Source organism: Bombus pyrosoma, linkage group LG1, assembly GCF_014825855.1.
Source record: "Bombus pyrosoma isolate SC7728 linkage group LG1, ASM1482585v1, whole genome shotgun sequence".
NCBI classification, from domain to species: Eukaryota; Metazoa; Arthropoda; class Insecta; order Hymenoptera; family Apidae; genus Bombus; species Bombus pyrosoma.
Window position 1 is genome coordinate 15,500,824 of NC_057770.1, and position 24,604 is coordinate 15,525,427.

Here is a 24,604-nt window from a genome sequence, read left to right on the forward strand (position 1 = left end):
GTATGATACATAAGATCGCAGCTATTAAACTTAACTATATATTTTTATATTTGCTGGTATTGCTTCCTAAACTGTGTTCACTTTAGGTATATGTGTGCCGTTTTAAGTATTCACTTTTCATTTCATTCGTCTACCTATTTATATTTGCATATATTTTTATACGGTTAACACGAAGCTATTTCTACCAAAACCAGCCAAAACGACTGGTCTGTAAAGAATACCTAATAATAGAATATTTTTCTATTTATTGCTTTCTTACAGAAGCAATTCCATGTTATGCAGTACATTTTTGCTATTATTAATCCATCTGTGACCATGATCGACCTAAACGAGGCTTGACACATTTATAAGATTGTAGAACCAGTCATTTTGACTGCTGTGCTTTTCTAGTGTTAGCATCTAACGATCTAGCGATCGGTCCGGAATTTTCCTGATAACTGATATCATCGTATCGAATGATACGCGGTAAAAAATTGAGAAACGTGTGGCAAATTGTACAAAACGAGGAAACTGATTAATTGGGATTCGATAAACAGATTGCAGGACCCTTTTACATTTTGACTGGTATTGGTATGAGTAGCCTTGATACAAAATTATTTAAAAAAAAAATAAAATAAAATTCATTATATTATTCTTTTAATTATCGTTGTGAAAGTCATTGCATCATTGCGGAAAGAAATATAACACGAAGTAGGAAGTTTAAAATAAAATTGTAAAACCAGTCAATTTGACTGGTGTGATGGTTGTAGTGTTAATTTATACAATATAATATATTGTAGAAATTTACGTTGAAATAAATGGATTCACCTAATCAAGTACTAACTGAAATTACTTTCGATTAAATTCAGTTTCATCCCATGGAATTACATTAATTACAGAATGATCTAATACCATCGAGAGATCATCACTATCGACTAAACGATCGACATACATTCTTCTCTAGGTATACTTCTATTTTTTGAATTTTGAATTTTACTTCAATTTCTTTAGCAGCAGCTCTCAACCCTTTTAAGTGTTTTACTTGAAATTTACTTTAACTAAAAAATAAGACAATTGAAAGAAATAAAGGAGGAAAGAAATTCAGTTAAATACCAGTTTTATTCACACTATTGTTGCATTTTGTAATTTTTAAGTGTATGATATATCTTGAAACAATTTCCAGGATGCAGTGCTGCTTTTCTTTCGCACGTTTCACAAAAAAAGGTGGCACATGAAAGAACGTCGAGTGGGACTCGACGAAGAAGCTCCTGAGATAAAAACTGACGTCGAGTGACATTCGACATTGGAGTGCAAAGGGTTAATATTCCCCTAATTATCGTGGCACTTAGTATGAAACCCATTAAGCTCTATAGAAATCGATACCAGTAATCGATCAAATGATCCTTCCCCTCGACACCCCTGCACATTGTTCTGAATGTTCATATATTTTCTGCATTTTGTGCATTCTGTACATGTTTGCATTTACATATATACATATATATATATGTAATATAAATATCCATAGCTTACCTATAAAACGTCAGTTTTGTCAACATTGGAAGTAAAAAATTGCAGGAATTTCCCTTTCGTACGAGAAACGATCGCTCATATGTTACACAATTACAAGGAACAGAAGCAGAGGATGGTAACAATCGGTCGTGTAACCGTGCACGTTGAATAACCAGCGTGGTTTTTCCGTATAAGGATGCTTCCCTACTCGGGAAGAAAGCGCGGCGTGCGAAATTAAATCGACCGCATAGAGGCAAGGAATCGTATCACGCTATCACGATGGAATCGCATCGCGCGACGTTTCGTCGTTGAAAGTGAAAGTTGGCGCGGCCGAATCGCTTCTCCGCGGACAATGACAGCCAAATGATCGCGTATGACCTTTCTAACCTTCTAAATATCAAACGTTGTACATATCTCATCGATGGAAACGTATATGCCCGTCTACATTATTTTATTATTCGTGGTCGATGAAAATTTACGGAACAGAGAAGTAGCTTAATTAAAATCGAATGAAATTTAATGTTGAACGACTTGCTAGGGACGAAGATAGTATTTCTTGACGTGGAAAAATAGTTCGAAATTTATGTCAAAATTGATGTCGAAGATAAGAAAAAATAAATTGAAGAAATTCAAGTAAGAATATTAAGTTTAGAAATTAATCTATATAAATTAAATAATCTATATAGCATTGGTCTAACCCTAATCTATTAGGTTGTCCGAAAAGTTTCTTTCGTTTCATAAGGTGATAATAGATGAACAATTTCTGTTTTATATTATTTTACTGAATTAGGTATGATGCATTTCGTTATATTTCTATTATCATGTTCGTGCATAATTCAGTAAACTAATATAAAACAGAAAAACATTGTGCTATTATTTCCTTATAATACGAAAGAAACTTTTCCGACAACCTGATATATAGGTCAGGGATTAACCTATATCTAGAGATGCAATTTAGATTAATTCGGACTGCTTCGAGCGTATACAAGTGGCGGGAAATTTGAATCGTTTCAAACATGATTCGATACTTGAAACGTTTGGAGGTTTTGTAAGGAGGTATAAATTATTTTGCGGTGAAATTTGAACGAATACAACTTGATTTGTTTCGCTACGCTCGCAAATGGCAAGGATGTTGATTCGTCAGGAATAAAAATGCGATGTTGAAAGTAGAAACTGGCGTCGCAGTTGGTAGTTCTATCGGATAGTTTTTTTCCTTGCTTTGCAAGGGAAATAGTTTGTGGTTTTAGATTTATAGAAATGTCGCCGAGGATACAGGTTTGTGGTGATAAATTAGTATGTTGCAGCTTGTCGGGAAATTGAAATGCAACGAGGAGGTTCTCGATTTTTTCCTACTAAAAGGTATCTAGTAGATGTTACTCGCGCACGTAGAATAATTATTCGCGTTTTCGCAACAACCGGTGGGAAACAACCGGATGCCGTGTCGCATCGCTGGCATAACATAAATTTCTAACGGCTGAAACCGGGGATGCAGGAAAGTAAAAGGCTCATTCTTCTAGATCACGTCGTGCATCCCATGATATTACCTCAGATCATTCTATTATCTAATACAATTCTCTTTGTTCAACAAGAATAAATTCTTCAAAATTTATAGAACATTTCTATTTACAGATAATGTAATTTTTCGTCGATTATCGATCATTTTAAATTGTTGAAAATATATAATTAATCGAGTTCTTTGACATTTTTAGATAATTATTTTTTTAATGATTATTTATTCTTATGTTATTTAATCGACGATTCTTATTTAATTAATTAACGCCCCCAATATTTGTCATTAGGAAGATCGTTCGACTAATTTCAAAGTGGAGATCACGGTTATTCTCAACGATGAAAAATATTCTTCTCGGTGGAATCACATAAAAGACAGTGGAGCAAATATTTGTGGTTCGACTCTCAAGCGGAGCGCAAACGTTCGTACGCTCGGCTCGAATCAATGTATTTTTGAAGCGATGTAGGCGCAACAGGTTGGGAATGACTCCCACCTGTTGCAACCGTGTGCCAGGCCCACGCAACCGAGTAGCCTCAGCCTGGAATTCGATTATAATTTCACTAAACTACGTTACTCCTGAGGATCACATAGCACGTTACTATAGTCATATGATAGATGATCGTTTCGGATTTGTTGCCGAGCTATCGTGACATTTCCATTTTTCGTCTCGGTGATCTTTCGTATTTGAGTGGTATTCAAAGCAAAGGTGAGCGTTTGAATATGTGAAATTTCATTTTAACTTCGAACTGTTATTAATACAATTTGAAAATTTATCAGCTATAAAATTTATAAATGAAAAAATGTGCAAGTCCAAAAGTTTGATAAATTGAGAATGAGAAAGTTTTGAAATGATAAATTTCAAATGCTGGAGAATCGAAAGTTGCAAAGATAAAAATTCAAAATGACAACAAACGTGTTCAATTTCCATGGAAGCGAAGAGAACAACAGTTCACTCGTCGCCTTCGACCACGCCTTAATTTAATCATAGCGCGTGTTTTTGAAAAAAGAAAGAGATAACGGGGAAGGGTGGAAAGAAAACAAAGAGGAGGAGGATCAACAATGCCGAGGGTGGTGAAAAAAGCAGCTAGCGGTTCCTTCTCGGTTAATGGGACGAGGATTAATTGCTTCTACACCAGGATGCGTATGTCTGGCCGTACGCACATGCGGGTCGTGTAAATTGAAACAAGACACTATTTGAATCCGGCGCTGCACCATAACCGCGCCACATACACGATCGAACGTGCAAAAATAGAACAAACACTATGAACGCGCTTCAAGCCCAGTGAAAGTATCCATTACAACGAAAAAATTCGTATAACGTGCGCGTGGAATAAAGAGCGATCTATAGATCGCAATCTAAAATCACATAATATAAACGAGATCGGTCAAATACTTTGGCACTACGAATCAGAAAACAGTAAAAAACTACCAATTTTTATATCCTTTTGCGTTCTTTTCCGCCTTACAGAGTAGATATTCCTTTGCAATTTAATATTATATATGTTTATAATATTCAATTACATACATACACAAAGACAAAGAGAGATATTTTTACATACATAAACTTGTTAATAAGCGGTGTAAAAGTGTGTGTGGACAGATTACAAATACGTATATACGCCACACATGTCCCGTCCTCACTGGATACTTTCATTTCTCCTATCACTGTCATCGTTGCTTCTATGGCGCCAATTTGAAATTTCGAGGAACACGATAAATAAATTTGAACGAAGAAAATAAATTCGTTATCGTTTTCGCATTATGGAAGAACTCAATGAAAAGAGTACAACAATATAAGTTATAGGTATAACAGGAATTTGAGATTGTGAAGAATACAACAAGCCACTTTTCGAATTAATAAAAAGAAAATTCTCTCGTTGTCATTTGTATCTTATAGAGTTATACTTAAAAGTAATTTCGCTATTTTATTACAAAGGACCACGTTAGTTATATAACGCGAATTTCAAATTGCAAACAGAGAACATAAAGCCAACCTAACCTAAGCCCAACCTAACCTCAAATAAAGTTGAATATTTCTAAAAAGAAAAGTCGTCCCATTGTCGCTTTTCCACCATATAGTCATATTTAACGACCGTTTTGCTTCTTAATTGCAGACAATTACATTACAAAAAGACAACGTCCTTTTAGAAGTAATTTAAATTTCTCCTGATTAGAGGAACGCGGCACGCGTTAATTGTTCTTCGTGCGCTAAATTCGTCTTCGTCGACGATGCAACGCTCTCGCTACTCGCTTTGATCCGCGCACGTTGTCCTCCGTACTCGAGGTTTCTTCACAGATGGAGACCACTGAATAAAGATGGAGAAGGAACGAAGATACAAAAGAAGAGCGTGCGAGAAAGAGAGGAAGAGAGAAAGAGAGGAAGGTGCTTCTATACACGCTATTCACAAGAACGTACAGGCTACGAATAACGAGAAGGCAAGATATGCGCGTGCGCACTCGGAGAAAGGAAAAATCAGCGAGCGCGGTAACAGACTGTAATTTTACAAAGAAATAATTATTCGCGGGTAGATCCGATTCTAGTGGTTTGCCTTCGTACATAAAGTATATATATATATATAATTAAGTTTCTACATAACACAATGTTGACCGATCACGAATAAACTCGTATCTTCATGCACAAAATTGAATTGTTAGTTTTTTATAAAATAGCCTGTGGCGCGAGCCAGTTTTTATATGAAATAGCCGGTCAACGACGTGTTAAAGCTTGTACGATTGAATTGAAAAAGTAAAAAACTTGATACCAGTTATTTTGACTGGTTTGGTATTCATTTCACTCATAAGAATGCGTATATTAGTAGACAGTGATTTTCATACGTATATTATACATTAAAACTCATGAAAAATCATAATTTTGAGCCACATACGTATATAAATACCAAATGTTAGACAAGTGAATTGAATTAAGAAAAAATTAGAGCTGTAAATCGTAAAGTCCTGAAGAGTTTAACATATACTGTATTTAATAAGATTAAAGACAAACGGATTGTAAGCATTTTCAAAATTTCTGTCTATCCTTTAGAAAGGTTAATGGCTGAGTAATCTAGTCGTGACCCAGAGAAGGGGCTAAAAATACATGAACTTAGAGGAGAGCAGGCGAAGGACGTAGGAAGTGAATTTAGAAAACCAACGTGAAGAGATCGCGCGTTTCGATACGTCCAAATTTAGGAGGTCCGAGCCTCTGCGTCCAGCTCCGGTTCGCTTTCCGGCGCAGAGTGCCGCCTACACGATTTAAGCCTCGTTAACGCGATCCTATGTGCACAGTGTACGTTAAATAAATTGTAGCTGCTATACGTTATTTCAACGTCTATAATCTTATTGAAGACGATTAAGCGACTGAAAGTCACGATATGTTCAACTATTCCACAAATACAATTTACAAACTAACGAAAAGGTTAATGGTAATAAACACGTGCGATTCACGCCAAATCATTAGTTACCGCGTTGATAGCAACATGCTTGGCACGTGCAGTTTTCTATGTCACATTGTGTGCACTGTCGTGACGCTTCCGTCGAAACAACCCTATTAACGACATTGCCTCGCTACGAGTTAGTTGAACTGTCCCGAGACGCGACTCTGTGGCACAATATAAGATGAAAGTCAAGAATGAGAAAATTATTTCGATGAGAGGCTTCATCTTCGAGAGAAATGCTTTTGAAAATAAAAAAAAGTACAAATAAAGTTAAATTACCTAGTAATTTATTATATTACTTAAGATTTTGTTGAAAATGTTGTCCATTGACACGACCATGACACGACACCTGTATCTAAACTAAAATAATAAACTAACCTCAAAACGTTTATTACGCCATGTCATTTATTACGTTCGTTGTATTCATTCCTAAATCTTAAAAATAAATTATTAAGGTGATATTGATAAATAAGTCCTGACATTGTACTCTGTGTATACACAGACTGGATACACAGGCATACATACTCGATAAGTTTTCATATATAAAACGAAACATTCGATATCAACTTGTTATTATTGATTTTCGTTGTATCTTGAATCATAATATCTCATCACCTCCCTTATATTACTACAATTTTCAACATACGGTATATAGCAAACTAAAATATCCACTAGGAACTAACAAATTTCCTTGTATGTCACATCCTCTGGAAAACGGCTACGCATATCTCAATTAATCGTCTATCCGGATAAGCCTGCGTAAGTTGATGATAATGGTTTCGATGAAAATGAACTAAGAACTACAAACGTACTATAAAGAAGCAGCATCTTCGACAGAAAAATATTGGTCGATTCGATGGAAGGGAGAACAGAGAATATGTTGTACGCTGGCGTGGACGGACAGAACGACACAGACAATTATGCCGAATGGAACAGCACGCCTCAGTAAGCGGAACTAAACGAGAACGGTACATCCTACGATCTGTTGCAAAAAGTTCCGAGCCGTTCCACGCTATCCGTTCACAGCGGGATCATTCTTGAGGGAGATATGTATAAACCAAGAGCGGAACGTTTTCGAGGCGCAAAGAAAACAAAGAGGCTCGTGTAGTTCTTTTATAGACGATAATCTACAATCTAGAATCTAGACTTTAGATAATACGTTGCCTATACAAAAAATCTTATCGTGTATTAGAGATTCTTTATATAAAGATTATTAGTCTCCAAAGTGCAAAAACAAAGTTAACTTTACTTATCAAATTCGCATGCGGAGTGGGTTGGAAATAATCGCACCGCACAAAAATCGTAAATCTTTCCGGGAAACTTTGAAGAGACAGAATAAGACCACTTCTGACGTTCGAGTAACAGTAAACCAATAATTCAGCTCGTGTTCATTGTATTAAATCAAATAAAGATAATATAAATGTAATTCTATAACCTATTTTCATTTCATGACAGAATAGATTTGATGGAAACATTTGTTACTACATACAGATGAATAGACTGCGGATTTTTATGTATTTATGAAAAATCTGATGGTGCAAAAATACACAGAATACACAAAATATGGATAAATATGTAAATACGGAAGATATAATACCCGTTATAATTTTTAGTGGATAGAATAAATCTCTACTTAGGTTCCATTTTTTAAATTATATTCATAAAAATATGAATTTGCATGAATATCCGCAATCTACAGATGAGAGAAAACGTGGTAAGATCTTCGAAAATTCACCAGACAAACACCACAAAAACGTACCTTGTCGAGGCACTTGAGCTCCTCGATCGGGTAGACCGTTTTCTCGCAGCGGGCGCACGTCTTGCTCATCTTCTACTTCTTCCTTCGTTTCTTCGTCGTCTTTCTTCTCTTTCTCTCCTTCACAGCCGCAGTTCCGCGTACGTATGTATCTTGGCCTCTCTTGTCTTCACGAAACACTGCGCGAACGTAAAAACACGTGTAACACTAACGACACATCCGCGCAGTCTTTCGTATCGGGACGATCGCAGAAAATCAGAGACAGAGCACGTACACGATTTGAGATTGTTTACGAATTTTCTCGACGACAACCGCCACGATTAAGAAAATGCACACCAGCAGAAAACCTCGAACTACACGGGTGCCACAGAGCCGCACCAAACTACACTGCCCTCTTGTTCTCGTCTAGCTACAAAAACTTCTTGACTGACAGTAATGGTGGTGTACTACGCTAATCAAAACGGTAACGAAATATTTATATATATCAAATTTCCCCAAAATCTTTTCTGCAAGAAATTATTTATTTGAAAGACCTTAATTACGAACAAGTGAAATACTGATTTTATTATTCTTCGAAATGTTGGTTAGAAATATTATTTCAAGTGTAGCTATCTTGAGTGCAATATGTTGGTAAGGTAGAGCAAGTCGAAAATATCTTGATAATTTAGGTTTAGAATTACTTTCTCAGATTAAATTTTTTTACTTTGAAATATCTTTCTTGTGTGGTGTTTTTATAAACAACATGCAATAATTGGATATTTAATGATGCTATAATCGATACGTCTAATTCAATTGGGAAAGTTTTAAACTAGTAAGTGGTTTAACATACTGCGCTAGTCAATGTAACAACGTGTACTATTTACGTCTATCAGTAATTTAATTTTCATATGGCTAGAATTGAATGTAAATAATCAAGGAATACGTATGATAATTTTAACACGATTATCTCCGTTTGCACTATAAATATAAGTAACTTTAAAACGTGACGTATATAAATATCAGCGTGACAAAGTCGGTATAGTAGAAAACTAATACATTTGTAAAAAAACACTAATCCAAAACAATTCGCTTCTATTTTACGTTACATCCTATTCATTATTATATATACTATAATATATTTACATATAACATTAATCTGTAATCTTTCAATTTAATATTCTTGATTTGTTACCGACGCTTCATGACTGTTCCGTCTTGTAGCGCACTCTATGCTACTACAACACGTTTCAAAGTTTAAGATAAAGAAAATCCAATATCAATCCTTCAAACATGTCTAATTACGTATAAAAGATTACAAAATTATTTATTAAAATATACATTTAATAGTAATAAATCAGTTGCATCACTAGATTTCTAGAATTAAAATTACTGCTGACCTTTAAGAAACTGGTAAACGAAACTGAAATCTTTCTTTGTAAATCCTTGAGCGATAATTGTCCTATAAATTTGATGAGCCAAGGATCCAAAAGGAATACTTGCTTCTACCTTAGCAGCGGCAGCCTGCACCAATCCTAAATCCTTGGCCATTAAAGTCACTCCAAAACCACCCTAAAATTAAATCCATTAAATACACCAATAAAACGAATCTTAACAAAATAAAAGAAATACAACGTAATTAAGTACCTCGTAATTTTTAGAGCTTGGAACATTGTCGAGGATACCTGGAACAGGATTGTACAACTCGGAAGACCAACATCTGCCGGAGCTAGAGTTCACAATATTAGCTAACACCTTGGGATCTAGGCCTAACCTAAAATACGATAACCAAATGAAACAGTTATATTTATTGCGTATTATGAAATACAAATTGCATGAGTTACTTTTGTCCGAGATTAAATGCTTCAGCTGTGCCGATCATGCTAATAGCCAAAAGCATGTTATTACACAATTTTGCTGCTTGGCCCATACCCACGTTTCCACAGTGAATTATCTTAGATCCCATGGATTTTAAAAGAGGCTTGGCAAGTTCAAAATTTTCCTTAGAACCTCCAACCATGAATGTCAATGTTCCATTCTTAGCTGCATTTATGCCTAAATGGAGTTAAACGAAATGACATTAACATGTGGTCAAACATATCTTCGCATCGTCCATGAATATATTGGACCATCTACAACCATATCTAACTTTTTACTATCGTACCTCGCTGGTCACATTATTCAATCATTTTTTAAGTCAAATGTTTAAAGCATTTTTCTGGAAAGATTTCGCTCAGAGTGTAAATAATCCAAGTTGCCTAAGATGCGAATGATACTAGATTTCCAATTTTTATGTACGGCAGTGGGTTTTATTTTTGAGACAAGAAATTGTTTATAGTTCAAGTAAACAGATTACATCTATTAAACAGTTATAACATCCGATTGAATGTGGTTTATCAATACGTAATCTTGGGCAGAAACTTGACGGAAATATAGAACGCGATTCAAGTCGACTTGAAACAAAAAAACGATTTCAAGTCGTTTAAATAGACAGATAGAGAGAAAGCAAAAAGGACGGAAGGAAGAAAGAAAGATATCGGATATACTCTATAATGGTAGATCTGGAGCACCTATGTGCAACAATAGGTGCTATTTTCTCTGCATCTAACTGTAGAGTGTAAACACATTATGGATAAAACCAACTTAAAAATTATTAATACTTCAATATTTTTTTCCAGGTGAACAGGGTCGTTTGCGACTCGTGGTTCCTTGGAGACTTTTGTTCCTTACGATGAATGAAGAACGTTACAATAAAAAAATTTTGATCGTGAAAATCATACCCAAATTCAATTTTTCACGAACTTTTCTTACAAATTTTCATCGATTCAGAAGTGTAGATTTACTCCACGCTGATTTATATACATTACTCACTTTTCATATACTCTGTCTTGTTTCCTCGTGCACTTTAAAACTTCTTAATATTAATGCATATGAATTTCGCAATCTATTTAGAATTACCTCCAGATACTGGACTGTCTATAAAATTAACGCTAATTTTTTCAGCCTCCTTCGCCAAAATTTGAGATACAAACGGATCTATTGTGCTGCTATCGATCAGCAGAGTGTCCCTTTTTGCTGAACTGAAAGTACGAAAAGAGAAAAAAGAGACTCGGGTATTTCTTTTTTAAAGATAATACGCTTGATAAACTGAGAGGATACTTAAGAGATAACACGACTACTTATTTACCTCAGTAAACCATTTTTAATGTTATAAACGTCCAGAACATCTTGATTAGATGGCAACATCGAAACGACTACTTCGACGTCTTTTGCCACTTCAGTAGGATCCGAAGCTCTGTCAGCACCTACCTCTGTCAAACTCGACACAGCTGATTCGTTCACATCAAAGACGACTAGTTTGTGACCCTGTAACGTAATATAAATCAGTACATTCGATTTGAAATGAATCTTTAGATAAACATTATTTGATTGCAAATATACATATATGGAAAATTTAAGCTTTTTCAAGTGGATTTTTCTTTTGTAAATGAACATAATACACAAAAACATAGGAAATATCTACAGTAAAGTTTCGTAATTGTTATATAATTACTTGTTACATAAAGTAATAGGTGAAGCCATTTTCTATTTATGCCTTATTTCTTTGTTTCGCTTATTTTTTATAAAATTACGAATTTGCATAAATACGTGCAGTTTAATAATAATGAATAATTTACGTTTCGTAGAATATTTCTCGCCATGTGACTACCCATGTTGCCCAAACCGATGAAACCGACTCGAGAAAAACATCGTTTCCCTGCATCACATGTAAGGAAATAAAAATATAAGGTAAAAATTGATTTCCTGTTATCATCGAATATTTTTATTATAAAATAAACAACCTGCACTAACACAGATAACAAACTTCTGCAACGAAGTAAAAATACTCATTGTAAAAATGCTTATATCACAGTACGTTAAGAAAATTGATAGTTATCGTTGAATTCTATCATTATAGAATATTATCAGGCACGATGATCATACAAACAATTAACTATATCACGACACATCAGATGTATGCGAAAAGAATAGCACTGCAAGTACAGTTGTCGAGTATTCGGCACAAAGTTCACCGAGGAACTAACCAAGCAGCTCATGAATGTTATTTACCATAAACATGTTATCGACGTGAGTTCAGTCTAACCTTATCGTATAGATAAATATTTTTCTGTTAGCTGTGTTGTACTAGAATATATACATGTATATAGATACTATATTATTATAATATGCCTTTTAAAGATATTGTATGCGTAACGAAAATAATATAACTACGAAAATGGAGATTACTTTCTCGTAGATCGGTTTAATGTTGCGTCAAGTTCATGCCTTGTCGTTTGTCATTTAAAAAATAATTATATGCTGTTTTATGTACATATTTATTTATTTCTTACGAGTGAAAGAAATGAAAATACACGTTCTTTGTTATTAGACAATTATCTTTTTCTAGTAGTGCATTCACATATCTGCTTGATGATGAACAAAATTTATTTAATTGTGAAGATGGTAAGACGAAAACTTCAAAACGATTCGTTATAAAAGAACTTTGCAGAATGGTTTTTTATTTTACGAGATAAGCATAAAGTCGGTGCCAAAACGCAGGTAGTTAAATTTGCATAATGTTATTTAGAATCCATCTTATGTAAAATATGGTCATGAAAGGAATGAGAAACAAGCACGTATTGACCTATTACGTTATATTCCGCCGCATTACCATCTATTTTATCGAAATTTTTCTACAATAAATCCAGAAGTACGAGCATCAGCCTCAAAAGTAAATCAAACCTTGATGCAGGGAATAACAGTGACAGTGATAATCCGGACAAATATATAGGTTGACTTATTCAGATTTTTTCTATCGATACTTGACATGCGACGTAATTTTTTGATGCTATCTGATTTCTTTTAAAGAAATTAAAGAAAGAATTTTCTTCTGTTTTTGTCGCAATTAATTTCATTAGTACTTTATTGCTACTTGCGATCTAAATCGTTCCAGCTTTGTTGATGTTTGCACGTGTGTGTGTGTGTGTGTATGTATGCCGACGAAGAACTAAGTGGTTCGAAGGACCAGTCTCGTTCGAAGGAAAAAACACTGTATGTAATTGACTATTTAATAGAAATATTTACAAAATACTAAGAACTGTCCAGTAATCGTGCCTCACGTTGCATATAATTATTCTGTATAAATTATCTTGCGCGAATGTTCTCTCAGTTCGATGTACGGATGATTCCAACGTAAACAATTTCAACCGTTCTGACTGCCTTGAATGTTTTACAGATTCTAATGACGAAAAGGAAGAGAAAATGGCCTTGACTCCTTCCTTCCATAGCCAATTTCAGGAGGATGGGTGTCGGGTGCAAGCGATATTGTATTTGATAGATGGCGTTTTGACAGTTTAGGGGAATTTACATGGTTCCGTTTGCTCATGGTCACTGAGTATCGTTACAGTAACTTATACGTTTATCACAAAAACACAGCAGATACTCGGAGATCCAATATCCAAAGGTTGCGAGTTTAGTACACTAAAAAAGAAATATTTATAGTAACCTTGTCGATTTCTAGCTGCAAATCATACTTGTCGTAATAATCATTATGTTATCTTACCGTTTCCGATAGAATAAACAGTAAGTAATAATAATAAATAATAACAAAAAAAAAGCAAAATCATTTACTGTATCTTTACTAGTACCAGTACTGTCATTCTTGCGTAATTAATTGAAGGACTTTGCTTATCCCGATTTTAATACCAATGACCTTTAATAATTCGCTTCTGAATCTTCGTATACAAAATTTAATGTCATTTAATAGTACTTTCATATAAGTAGAAAAAATTGCTACTATGCAAATGAAATGTATAACACGATAAAAACATTTAATTATCTGGAAGAAAAAGGAGATAATATTTTGTACGACGCATATGTAATATATTGCTTAACTCCGTATTTTTTATTGCCTTTTACAGAGTAAAAAGTCATAGACATTCTTAATAGCTTCACGATAACATATTTAATGATATATGTAGCTATCAATCGATATTTAATCCTTTTAAAATTGAATTTTTCCTAGTCCCTGGAAAAAATTTTTTGCCGGTTGGGAGCTCATAGTAAAACCTTGTCAAATTTTTCGATTTTTATGGATAATAATATATTCTACTATTGGGCTAGCAATTACCATCTAATGACAAAATCCGCAATCACTTAGTTGCCAACCCAATAGTTACGTAGTAAGTCACATCATAGTAAAAATATCATGGTAATAATAAACTTGCTGTTGTATGAAGATTCATCATTCTTGCTATGAATCTTCAACTATTAATATATTAATAATATACGAAGAAGACAAAATTTTATTATTAATTTAAATTTCAGTTTTATCGAAAACAAATACATTTATCTCGTGTAATCTAATACATATAATCTAATATGTTTAATTAGTTGACGGTTTGTTGGAATACAATTAAACAACGTATAACAATTCAGAATTTACTTTCACCTTTAAAAACATCATTTTACTTTATATATATTTCATGAACAACGTGCAAGATATGAAAAACAAAGGAATGCCACGACAGAGGATAATAAAGAGAAAGCTTCGAGGAACGATAACAAAGAATATTCCTCATAACTAATATGAAATGTTACTTTGTTAGATTATCTTGTCATACACGAGACATCGATGAATACTTAAAACATCGTCAATTAGACATCAACGAAGCTATAAGCTTTGAAACTCGTTCATAATTATGTGTTTTGTGTCAACCATGAGTTGTAATTCTGTTTACACACTTTTTTATCGCCGTTTTTATCTGTCGTCAAACCGCACCCTTAATTTACGTTTGTATACAATAGAGCACTCAAATTGCACGTATCATCGTGTTCAGAAGCTTGTGTATATATTTACGTCACCCTCTACGTCGAATCGTACTCCCAGCAACCCGAGAGGAGGTTACACTCAGGCTACGTTGACACAGAGAACTTGGCGAAAAAGAAAGACGACGCTGGACTACACGGGAAACACACGATTTGGAGATTAAACAAAGTGTTTCCTTGCCTCGTGAAAGGATTTGTGCTTCCTCGGGAAACGCCATGATTAACTCTTAATGCTCCGACTTTTAATTGTGAATATCAACCGGCAACTCCAACTTATTCTCATCATACGTCGACTTGCAAGTTTTTAAGTGTCGAATTTTAAAGAGTAGAGCGCCGCACATCGGTGATGCTAGAGAGGCACATTTGTAGAGTTAAAGGTTAAGTTGCGCGCGAAATTAATTAAATGGCGGGAATGCTTCCGTATGAATAATTGTACGAGTTCATTATGAAGGTGTATTCGTTGATTTACACATTTGTAGCGTCTATTTTTATAGTGATGGCTGATAAAAGAAATATCTTCTTATCGAAGGGAAAATCGTGGATTACGGATGAGTATTTTACGAAACTTATCAAGTTGTCGTTTACTTCTTCTGGATGCTGCAACGTTTTCTTAAGTGGTTAGTAAAAATAAATTATGGGTTTTATTTGTGTTTCTTTATTTAAATTACTTAAAAATTATGAAATTTTATTTAGATACGACCGAAGATTCAGAAACATTGTTCAGTCAATTCAGAAGCATCTATCCATCCAGTTACCTATTGAAATCGAACACGCACGACTGCCACGAATTCTTTTTGTTGGGATCAAGTGAAGAAGGAATCATGGAGTCTATAAAAAAGTAAAATAAGAGAATCATGTTCGAGTGTATAAAGTCTATTCCGTTTTTAATAGAAATGTAGTTGTTTCATTATAGAATACCGTTGCTACAGTGGAATACAGAGATTCTGATTATAGTGAATAACGATATTTCCAATGATTCTCGTCTATTGAATAATTCTGTGTACGGAATTGCAAATATAAATATTGTCTCTATGTCGGGAATGTGGATACTATCAAAAGACTACATAAAACCGCGAGTCTTTACTAAAGTTGATAGGTAATACATAGTGATAAATAATACAAATTACGGTAGAACTCCATTTACTGACAAGAAATGTCAATTAATTCCTATTATGTAAATGAAAGACAATAGCTAATAGAATGAATGAGTAAATGTATCAAATAAAATGTATTTATGTAACAGCAATTACAAAAAAAAAAACAATTTTACATAAATGAGGTTCTATCATAAGAAGGAATTATAAATATCATTTCAATGTGTAGTATTACCATTTTCTTTGTTAAAATGCAAAGATACAAGGAAATCCAAGTAAACGATAAGGTAAACTTACATGGTAGAGAATTACAAGTCTGCAGCGATTATATTCCTCCTATGACGTATTTAAACCATACGATTCAGAAAACGATTAATGGTGTACAAGCAGAAGTATACACAATGGATAGTGGTATATAAATAAATGAATCACATAATTTAATGCAACTTTTGCCATAAGAGCTGTAAGATATATTTTTAAAATACAGATTTGGATTGGGACGGTATCGAAATGCGGTTGTTTCTAATAATGGCGGAAAAATTGAATTTCACGTGGACTTTGAGAAAACCAGAGGGAAACTACACGTAAATATAATGAATATGATCATTCTTGTTTTCATTAGTTCTTTGAATTATTTGTTATTGATCATTAAAATGAAAAATTGTATTATTAATTTAGCTTTAATTTGCTTTTAACTTCATCTTAATTTATTAGATATGGATATAGAATCAACGACACATATTGGATGGGCGGTGTAATACAAATGATATATGATCAGAAGGTATACTAATTTATTCTCTATTTATTCCCCTAAAAAATAAGTAGAAAATTAATTAAAAATCATTTTATATTTATTCTGGATTTCTGCAGGTAGATTTAGCGTTCGCCGGTATTTGGCTAATATTGGATCAAGAAACATTCGTGCAGTTATCCGAACCTTGGTACCAACTACATATACATTTTTTGGTACCTCGCCCTCGTCGAATCACAGGCTTTTTGGCGCTCAAAAGACCATTCTCAGAAGAAGTTTGGTTCTTACTCTTATCTGCATTGCTCCTACACAGCTTCTATACATATGTTCGGGCTTGGATTGATCCCAAATTTCCCAAACGTAAGAAACCATAAAAAATACTTTTTGCCATATATTTCATCGTCATATTATCATCTTATAGATTCCAAAATACTATAATTCTTCAATCATATTCTTTCATTACATTTATGTATATGTATAAATATGTATATGTAAATATATATAATATATATTTATATTTATACAAACCATTATTGATAACACTATCCCTTTGCGGACGGGACGGTTCGAAGTCAATCGTACCGTAGTAAAATTGCCAGCGCTCATTTCTGCATAGACGCGGTTCTCTACAGGATAAATAAAGTGACATACATGTGAGTCTTTCATATATACGCATATATGAGATATATGAGTTTCTCAACCATAGCGAAGCGTTTACGTGGGATACATATATGAATCTTCTGGCTCTATCAGTTGTTTTCGCCAAACACATATACGAGTTCCTCAGTCAAACTGATGGTTTATGCAGAACGCATATATGCGGCGGCAGTCCGCAAAGGGCTATATCATTTATACAAACCATTATTGATAATACCATATAAACCATTTTTGATAATCTACATCATTGAATAAAGAAATAATAAACATACTTAGGAGTCCAGAAAAAGTGAGTTTCTAAAACAATCTTTTCAGGATATCGTAATTTTCTAATTATCCTAACCGATCTGGTCGGCTGTTTACTAAGCATGTCGGTACCAAAGAGTGTCGGAACCACGACGCACAAACTACAGATTCTTTTCTGGCAGACTGCGGGCTGGTTAATAATTGTAGCTTATTGCAGTAGCCTTGCAGCTAGACTTTCAAGTTCAGAGTACGAGGACAGGTAACACGGAATCGAAGTTTCTGATCATCAGACGAAACGAAAAGTTGCTACAGTAAATTACTACTATAGTTTCGCTTTAACTGATCTCTACTTTTACTAGTCGCACCTGTTTTTGTTGAAGTAGAAATAATTACTCTACGCATCAGGATATGATTTTGATAATATTATTTAATATGCAAAGTAAGTACGTAATTATGGAAGTATATTATATATACTACAACTAGAAGTATTAGGATACACACTCTATACACACACACACGCACACACACACGTACTCTCAAGGTTGCAGAGAGGATTATTCTTGAATCTAAGATAAGATGAAAATCAAGAATAAAAAAATTGCGTTTTCGGCTTTGTTCTTTAATTATTGGCAATAAAAATTAGTCGAAATATCCCTGTACGCGAGCAAACCTCTTTACACGAACAAAAGTAGGGCATCGTAAGCAGCGAAGTGTATCCAAAGATCCTCAAGTCGAATGATACGTAGTCAGCAGCTTACCTCACGTAAGACGTAAAGAAAACAATTATGACATCTAAAGTAAATCATTCTGCGCGACGTTTTGTAAGAAAGAAGAAGTAAATTATACATTACACTTGCCTACTTATTAAACTCCATAACAGCATATCGAAAACCGCCTGATAGAATTTTCGAGTAGAAAACATTATTTCTCTAATAATAGTACATATATCTCTATATATCTCTTGTATATCTATACATCTCTAATAACAGCACATATAAACAATGCTTATACAATTTTCATACACGCACCGCGACCATGTATGTACACACTAGGTTATATTTATTGGAAAACTTTACTAAATTTCATAAGAAGCAAATGAGGATGTCCATTGTGCAGATAAATTTAAATAAAAAATCATAATAAATATTTTTAGGATCGATACCATCGAACAATTTGTTCAAGCAAATTTGCAATGGGGACAAACAGGTCAACCACCTCCGTTCGCCGATTTCTTCGACCTCACGGTACGTTATTTCAATCAAAATGATAATTTTCCAAAATTCACATTAAAAAAGAAAATACATTTGATTCAACTAGAATCCACATGCAGCGCAACTGCCGAATAGATATCGTCAAGTACAAAATAGTACACAGTTAAAGCAATTCATTAAGCAAGGTAATTACGCTATACCGGGAAAAATAATGGACACTTATCTTTTTCCAACCGACTATATATCAAACGAAGACTTAAAGGTATCTATGCACAACTATATTCCACATATGTTTCATACACGTGTTGAAAAAGAATATTCAAGTAATGAATAATATAGTTCATAACAGAATTACAGGTTGATGAAAGAACCTGTGGGACACTTTTATGCTGCTTTTGCCGTTCAACCATGGCTTCTGAAACCGATAAACAGGGTAAATTACGATTCTCAGTATCAAAACTCTACATAAATGAATATGGCACGAGAAAAACACGATGAGTGCAATTTCTTTAATTTTTTTGTTTTAACATCACTCTACAATTAAATAGGAAAATGTTAATATAACATAATTGGAAATGGAAATAACTTGATAGGTACAAAGGTGGACAAAATTTCTTTCAAAATTATTGATAATAATTGAAGTCAACGAATTCCAATGCAAGCGATATTGTAACATCTTCAATACTGTAATATTATAACGAGGAATATTTTGAAGATCGTGAAGAAGATGGAAAACATATGTTTAGTTCCAAAATCGGATATAACCCTCACCCAAACCTTTACCTTCACTCAATCTTTACGCCAGTTAATCTAATAACTTCAAAATTAGAGAAACTTAAGTACATAACAAAGGCATGATATTCATATGAAAAAGGAAACATACATATATAAGATATCAAAATTATAGAAATTAGGATTACTAGTGGTTTCTATCCTATATGATAAATTTATTGATAGATGGATTTATTTACAGTAGTTTAAACAGGAAACGATGGTTATTTAATGCGAGCCTAATACAGTAATGTGATATAACTAAGTTAATTCACAACTCACAATTAACAATTAACAACTCATAACAATTCGGCAACTAATGATTAACCAAGGCGCAATTCGCTCGCAACTCTCTCTCGACTCAACTGACGACTCACAACAAACGAACATCCTTACAACTAGACTCTCAATTAACAACTGACTACTAACCGATTTTCTTCCTCAAACACCTCTTTGTCATCTTCTCGTACCCCCACCACGCACGTGTTCCATAATCGTCCACGATTATGGTCACATACGCCTTCTTCCGGGTACTAAAGAGCCGAGGACATTGATGGGCCGCTTGGCTTATCGAAGTTTCCTGTCCCTTTTGGCACTTAGGCTTTCTCGCAACATTGTTTATAGTTCACCCGATATTTCTTAGGTAATCCACGATACTATACATATATGTACGTATATAGTACTGACGTATTTATAATTTTCTTTAACCTTTAGAGTGCTATAGGCGCATATATGTGTCTGGCGAAAGCCATCGGCGTGGACTAAAGACTCATATATGCGTTTGTCAATTTTTCCGAGCACCTACGCACAAGTAATACTATTACGTTTGTGTGAGATAAATATAAATGCATTTCAATGTTAATGCCGCGTTTGAAGAAACTGTCTATGAGAGAATATTGGTCTACGGACGAACTGTTGAGAAGCAATATTTTCCGGAAAATAATGGCACGAGATCGACACATGATATTATTACAAATGTCGCACTTTAACGATAATAATACAGCAAGTGACGATCCTTTAGCAAAAATACGACCAGCAATCGATAAATTAACGATTTCCTTTTCGCAGTCATTTGCATATTACAGTTCTGCCCGGGCAACCGAAGTAAACAGACGTGTGCTCCGGGGTAGTGATCTGTGAATTTCCTTAGTGCTAAGTAAAATTAGCGATTAGTGATAGTGAAGAGAAGCCTAACAATGCAGCAACAGATACCAGCAATTAAAATTGCAACAAAAGGTGAAAGATATTATATAAGTAGGTCGGTAGATTTACCAGCCCTANAAAAAAAAAAAAAAAAAAAAAAAAAAAAAAAAAAAAAAAAAAAAAAAAAAAAAAAAAAAAAAAAAAAAAAAAAAAAAAATTTGCATATTACGGAAATCTATGCGTCGATGAAAGTCTTTTGCTGTACAAGGACAGATGTTATTTTAAACAGTTTATACCATCCAAGAGAAGTAGTTTCGGCATTAAATCATTTCTTCTTAGTGACTGTAGAACTAATCATGTATTGAACTTCGTAATTTATACTGGACAAAAAACAAACATTAGTAGAGGTAACACAGCCATTGGAATCTCTGGAGATGTGATGACGCTGCTTCAGCCATATTTTGTAAAGGACCATACACTAATTACGGATAATTGGTACACGAGTCCACGTTTATATACTTTATTACACGAAAACAAAACCAACGCATTTGGAATCGTAAAAATAGGAGAGATAGGCCCGAGATAGGAAGAAAAGTTGAAGGTCGACTGGCATTTTATTAGGAATGAAATGGCATGTTAAAAAGGAGGTTTCGATGTTTTCTTCTACACATGTAGCTGATTGAATCTGAGAAAAAGCATTACCGTACAGGATTATATAAGAAGGTTATATAATAACCATCATGTATTGCCGACTATGATTCCAACATGGGTGCTATAGATAGAGCTGATATGATTCTGAGTACACTTAATTCCTTAAGGAAAACTATAAAGTGATACAAAAAATTATTTTTCCACTTGTTAGATTTAACTATATATAATGCATATATTTTATATCAAAAATCTACTGCTTCGAAACAAAAATTTAGAGAATTTCATTTAGCGTTGATAAGAGACATTTTACGAAAATATTTCCAACGTAGAAGCATGGTAGCAGGGGGAAAGAGAAAATCTGAGGATTTACTGTTTCGTTTCATTGAGAAGCATTTTCCATCAAAATGCCTTTATCGTGCCAGCACAACATAATTATCAATGTGTTGTTTGTGAGAAAAATAAGAGAAGAAACGACACGCGATACGAATGCAAAAAATGCGATGTCGGATTGTGTATCGATAATTGTTTTGAAATTTTTCACACACAACTGAATTATTAACTTGTGTTATATTTACGAAATTTAATTTTCTAGTTTATTACCCAAATTCTAGTTTATTGTAAATGTCAATGTTTATTATAAATAATTAATACTAAAAAATAACGCTCTTGAAGCATTTAATCTCGCGCAAAAGAATCACTATAACTTATTTGCACTTTAAATAGTCAATCAACAGAGTTCAGTATAGCGAAAAAGTATTCAGTCCACAGCGATCGTCAGCGCTGGCCACATAGGCCTCGAGTATTCAGCACTCTAAGGGTTAAAACATATGTATAATCTGAAATTCATGATCTGCACTAAATACCCAAGTTTTTGTAAAAGTAAGGGGTATCCTAAGAGGTCAATTTTGAGGGGGATTGTATAAAAACAATTTTGAGAATACGAAATTGATTGACGATATAGTGAATTATAAAACCAGTTGCCTGTAAAAAATAAGAAACGTGATTCAGCGTAATTTTCCTTCAGTTGCGGTCTTATTTTTTATTATTTATTATTTCATATTATTATTTATAAGTTTCTCTATTTACTTAATTTATTTAATTTATTTAAAATTATTATATGCTAATATAATACTACCCAACTGGTTTATTTCATGTGATATTTATCAATTTTAATAATCTCTGCATCATGATGCTGTAATCTGCATCACATGAATATATATTTACAATAACTTTTATTTCTTCTCCTATGTATACAGATCATTCTCCGGATAAAGGAAACCGGCATCATTATATGGCATTTGCGCGATGTTATTCGCAGACGGGATAATTATAATCTACGCGAGGTTCTCGTGGAGCACGATAAGTACGATGGACACGTCCAAGTTCTCGGATTGATGCCGCTCAGCGCTGGATTTTCCTTGTTACTCGTTGGCATGTCGATCGCAACGTTTGTATTTTACTTGGAGTTGAAACGCACTGCTAAAACTGTCTCTGTTCGCGATCGTCTTCGCGATATCGATAAAAAACACGATGCATAAAAATTCGATTTCATAGATAACACAGTCGTAAACATACATACAATAATTTTATATCATTGCTAGATCATTGTACATATAAAGCAATCTCGTCGTCAAGTTGTTGACAATTCTAATGTTCACAAAAATGTGAAATATCTCATCAAAAGATTAATAATCATTAACAATTTGAGGACGAGATTTTGTTGCCATTTCTCGACCAAATATGTATTATTGCAGCAATTTGTACGTTTAAGAATTTAGAAAGTAAATTGTAATCTAAACTGCGAAACATTGCATATTATTAACCGCTGAATATCATTCATGGAACACTGAGCATTGTACATATATGTATATGGTACGCAAACACAACCAGCGTAGAAATATAATGTGATCGTGCAGTAGCATAGTCGTGATTTGAATACATCTGCTTACCAATGATCCATGATTCCAATAGAACAAAATGAACCATACACAATTCAATAAAATAATATAAAACAAAAAATGTTTTGCTTCCATTATTTTCTTCTAAAATTTTAGAAAGAAACTTAGCTAATAAATAAATTAAATAATAAAAATAAAACAAATAATAAAAAAAGAAAGAATAAGCTAATATTTGAATACTTCTATGAATACATGCATATATCATGGAAAAAAAACGTTTTGAAATTACATCAGCACGGTAGTAAAAGCGAATCTGAGTATGTATAAATAAATTACAAGATGTTGGTATACAAGTTACAACATTTAGTGAGAATTCTTGTTAACAATTTATGATGCCCATCTTTGCAGTCCAAAAGTTATCTTACAAAACGTGAGATTTCATGTAACATTCGTAATACTACATTTTTTTTTTTTTCAGTGGATCGTCAACACACGAGCATCACCCAGCGAAATTCCGTGACTTTTCTAGTAAGCATAGCTAAGAGTCCTTCACATCTCAAATGCATGAAAGTACAGTAAATGATGTATGGTGAGCGAATATGCTGATTGGTCATTTTCTTGCGTTGAGTGAAAACCAATCAGCGTCCGTATTTCGGAATCTCCGCTTTGGACCTAAACGTCGGATCTGCAGTTTCGTTTGTGTCGTTCAATAGCGAACATCAAGTAAGAAGTTGTTAGATACCTGAGAGAGAGAGAGAGAAACTCTCTTTATTAGAAACAATTGGTATAATCTTGTTCGTGATTTCGAATCTTCCCCACCAGAGTAAGTTAGGAATAGTTAATTCTCATAACCTTTCGAGAGAAGAGCTTTATATAGTCCGATTTTTATGATAGCATGCTCACTGGAAGTGGAACATTCGAAAAGATAGCAGCCTTACCTGATTCAACAACGTCTTAAAACTTTCGTGAAGACAAAATCATTCCATTAACCACAACGCCTAGCCACAACCATTAACGCGTTGACCGCCTTTCCAACCATATTCGACTCCCATTATTCGTACCACTACGTGAAGTGAAGTTTCGTTCGTCAGTGAACAGTCACACGGAGGTTTTTCGATTGTAAGCAGCAACGATATGTGTTCGCGGACAAGTGC

General features: G+C 33.9%; 4 protein-coding genes across 15 annotated transcripts in view; 2 read left to right on the plus strand and 2 right to left on the minus strand.

The window, feature by feature from the left end:
• LOC122571055 (LIM and SH3 domain protein Lasp) overlaps nucleotides 1–8,326 on the minus strand; it is a 37,674-nt gene extending 29,348 nt beyond the window's left edge. For both annotated transcript variants that reach the window (XM_043734281.1, XM_043734271.1), the window contains exon 1: nucleotides 8,189–8,326. In XM_043734281.1, coding sequence (XP_043590216.1) covers nucleotides 8,189–8,257 — 69 coding nt within the window. In that variant the 5' untranslated portion in view covers nucleotides 8,258–8,326. The remainder of the gene's footprint in view (nucleotides 1–8,188) is intronic.
• Nucleotides 8,327–8,332: 6 nt separating this feature from the next.
• LOC122571039 (3-hydroxyisobutyrate dehydrogenase, mitochondrial) lies at nucleotides 8,333–24,508 on the minus strand. Of its 4 annotated transcripts, none has more exons than XM_043734257.1 (8): nucleotides 24,389–24,508; nucleotides 11,839–11,918; nucleotides 11,349–11,527; nucleotides 11,120–11,241; nucleotides 10,006–10,216; nucleotides 9,809–9,935; nucleotides 9,562–9,733; nucleotides 8,333–8,631 (listed from the first exon to the last, which is right to left on the minus strand). In XM_043734257.1, exons 2-8 carry the CDS (start codon nucleotides 11,872–11,874, stop codon nucleotides 8,591–8,593), a joined length of 888 nt encoding a protein of 295 aa, XP_043590192.1. In that variant the 5' UTR covers nucleotides 11,875–11,918; nucleotides 24,389–24,508; the 3' UTR covers nucleotides 8,333–8,590. The 4 variants fall into 4 exon arrangements, with proteins under 4 accessions (XP_043590192.1, XP_043590182.1, XP_043590165.1 ...); XM_043734247.1 differs by lacking the exon at nucleotides 24,389–24,508 and adding an exon at nucleotides 12,014–12,231; XM_043734230.1 differs by lacking the exon at nucleotides 24,389–24,508 and adding an exon at nucleotides 12,004–12,231.
• On the plus strand, nucleotides 11,389–24,440 carry LOC122570923. Of its 8 annotated transcripts, none has more exons than XM_043733965.1 (16): nucleotides 11,389–11,529; nucleotides 11,848–11,950; nucleotides 13,437–15,460; nucleotides 15,523–15,645; nucleotides 15,722–15,866; nucleotides 15,942–16,124; nucleotides 16,352–16,533; nucleotides 16,610–16,706; nucleotides 16,837–16,903; nucleotides 16,993–17,233; nucleotides 17,846–18,035; nucleotides 18,930–19,020; nucleotides 19,094–19,249; nucleotides 19,337–19,420; nucleotides 22,809–24,273; nucleotides 24,345–24,440. In XM_043733965.1, the coding sequence occupies exons 3-15, from the start codon at nucleotides 15,451–15,453 to the stop codon at nucleotides 23,088–23,090; spliced, it is 1,851 nt and encodes a 616-aa protein (XP_043589900.1). In that variant the 5' UTR covers nucleotides 11,389–11,529; nucleotides 11,848–11,950; nucleotides 13,437–15,450; the 3' UTR covers nucleotides 23,091–24,273; nucleotides 24,345–24,440. The 8 variants fall into 8 exon arrangements, with proteins under 8 accessions (XP_043589900.1, XP_043589910.1, XP_043589861.1 ...); XM_043733975.1 differs by having other exon boundaries at nucleotides 13,437–15,276; XM_043733926.1 differs by having other exon boundaries at nucleotides 13,437–15,645; nucleotides 16,382–16,533.
• Nucleotides 19,427–22,115, plus strand: LOC122571060 (piggyBac transposable element-derived protein 4-like). The gene is made up of 2 exons (XM_043734296.1): nucleotides 19,427–20,830; nucleotides 21,120–22,115. The coding sequence occupies exons 1-2, from the start codon at nucleotides 20,614–20,616 to the stop codon at nucleotides 21,485–21,487; spliced, it is 585 nt and encodes a 194-aa protein (XP_043590231.1). The 5' UTR covers nucleotides 19,427–20,613; the 3' UTR covers nucleotides 21,488–22,115.
• Nucleotides 24,509–24,604: the final 96 nt, after the last annotated feature.

Coding starts and splice junctions, on each gene's coding strand:
- LOC122571039 (XM_043734230.1), bottom strand. CDS start 12,052: ATGAGTATTTTTACTTCGTTGCAGAAGTTTGTTATCTGTGTTAGTGCA. Junction 11,919..12,003: donor TGTTATCTGTGTTAGTGCAG/GTTGTTTATTTT, acceptor CATGTGATGCAG/GGAAACGATGTTTTTCTCGA. Junction 11,242..11,348: donor ATTAAAAATGGTTTACTGAG/GTAAATAAGTAG, acceptor TCGTACTTTCAG/TTCAGCAAAAAGGGACACTC.
- LOC122570923 (XM_043733926.1), top strand. CDS start 15,474: ATGAAGGTGTATTCGTTGATTTACACATTTGTAGCGTCTATTTTTATA. Junction 15,646..15,721: donor CTGCAACGTTTTCTTAAGTG/GTTAGTAAAAAT, acceptor AATTTTATTTAG/ATACGACCGAAGATTCAGAA. Junction 16,534..16,609: donor AGTATACACAATGGATAGTG/GTATATAAATAA, acceptor TTTAAAATACAG/ATTTGGATTGGGACGGTATC.
- LOC122571060 (XM_043734296.1), top strand. CDS start 20,614: ATGTTAATGCCGCGTTTGAAGAAACTGTCTATGAGAGAATATTGGTCT. Junction 20,831..21,119: donor GATTTCCTTTTCGCAGTCAT/TTGCATATTACA, acceptor AAAAAAAAAAAT/TTGCATATTACGGAAATCTA.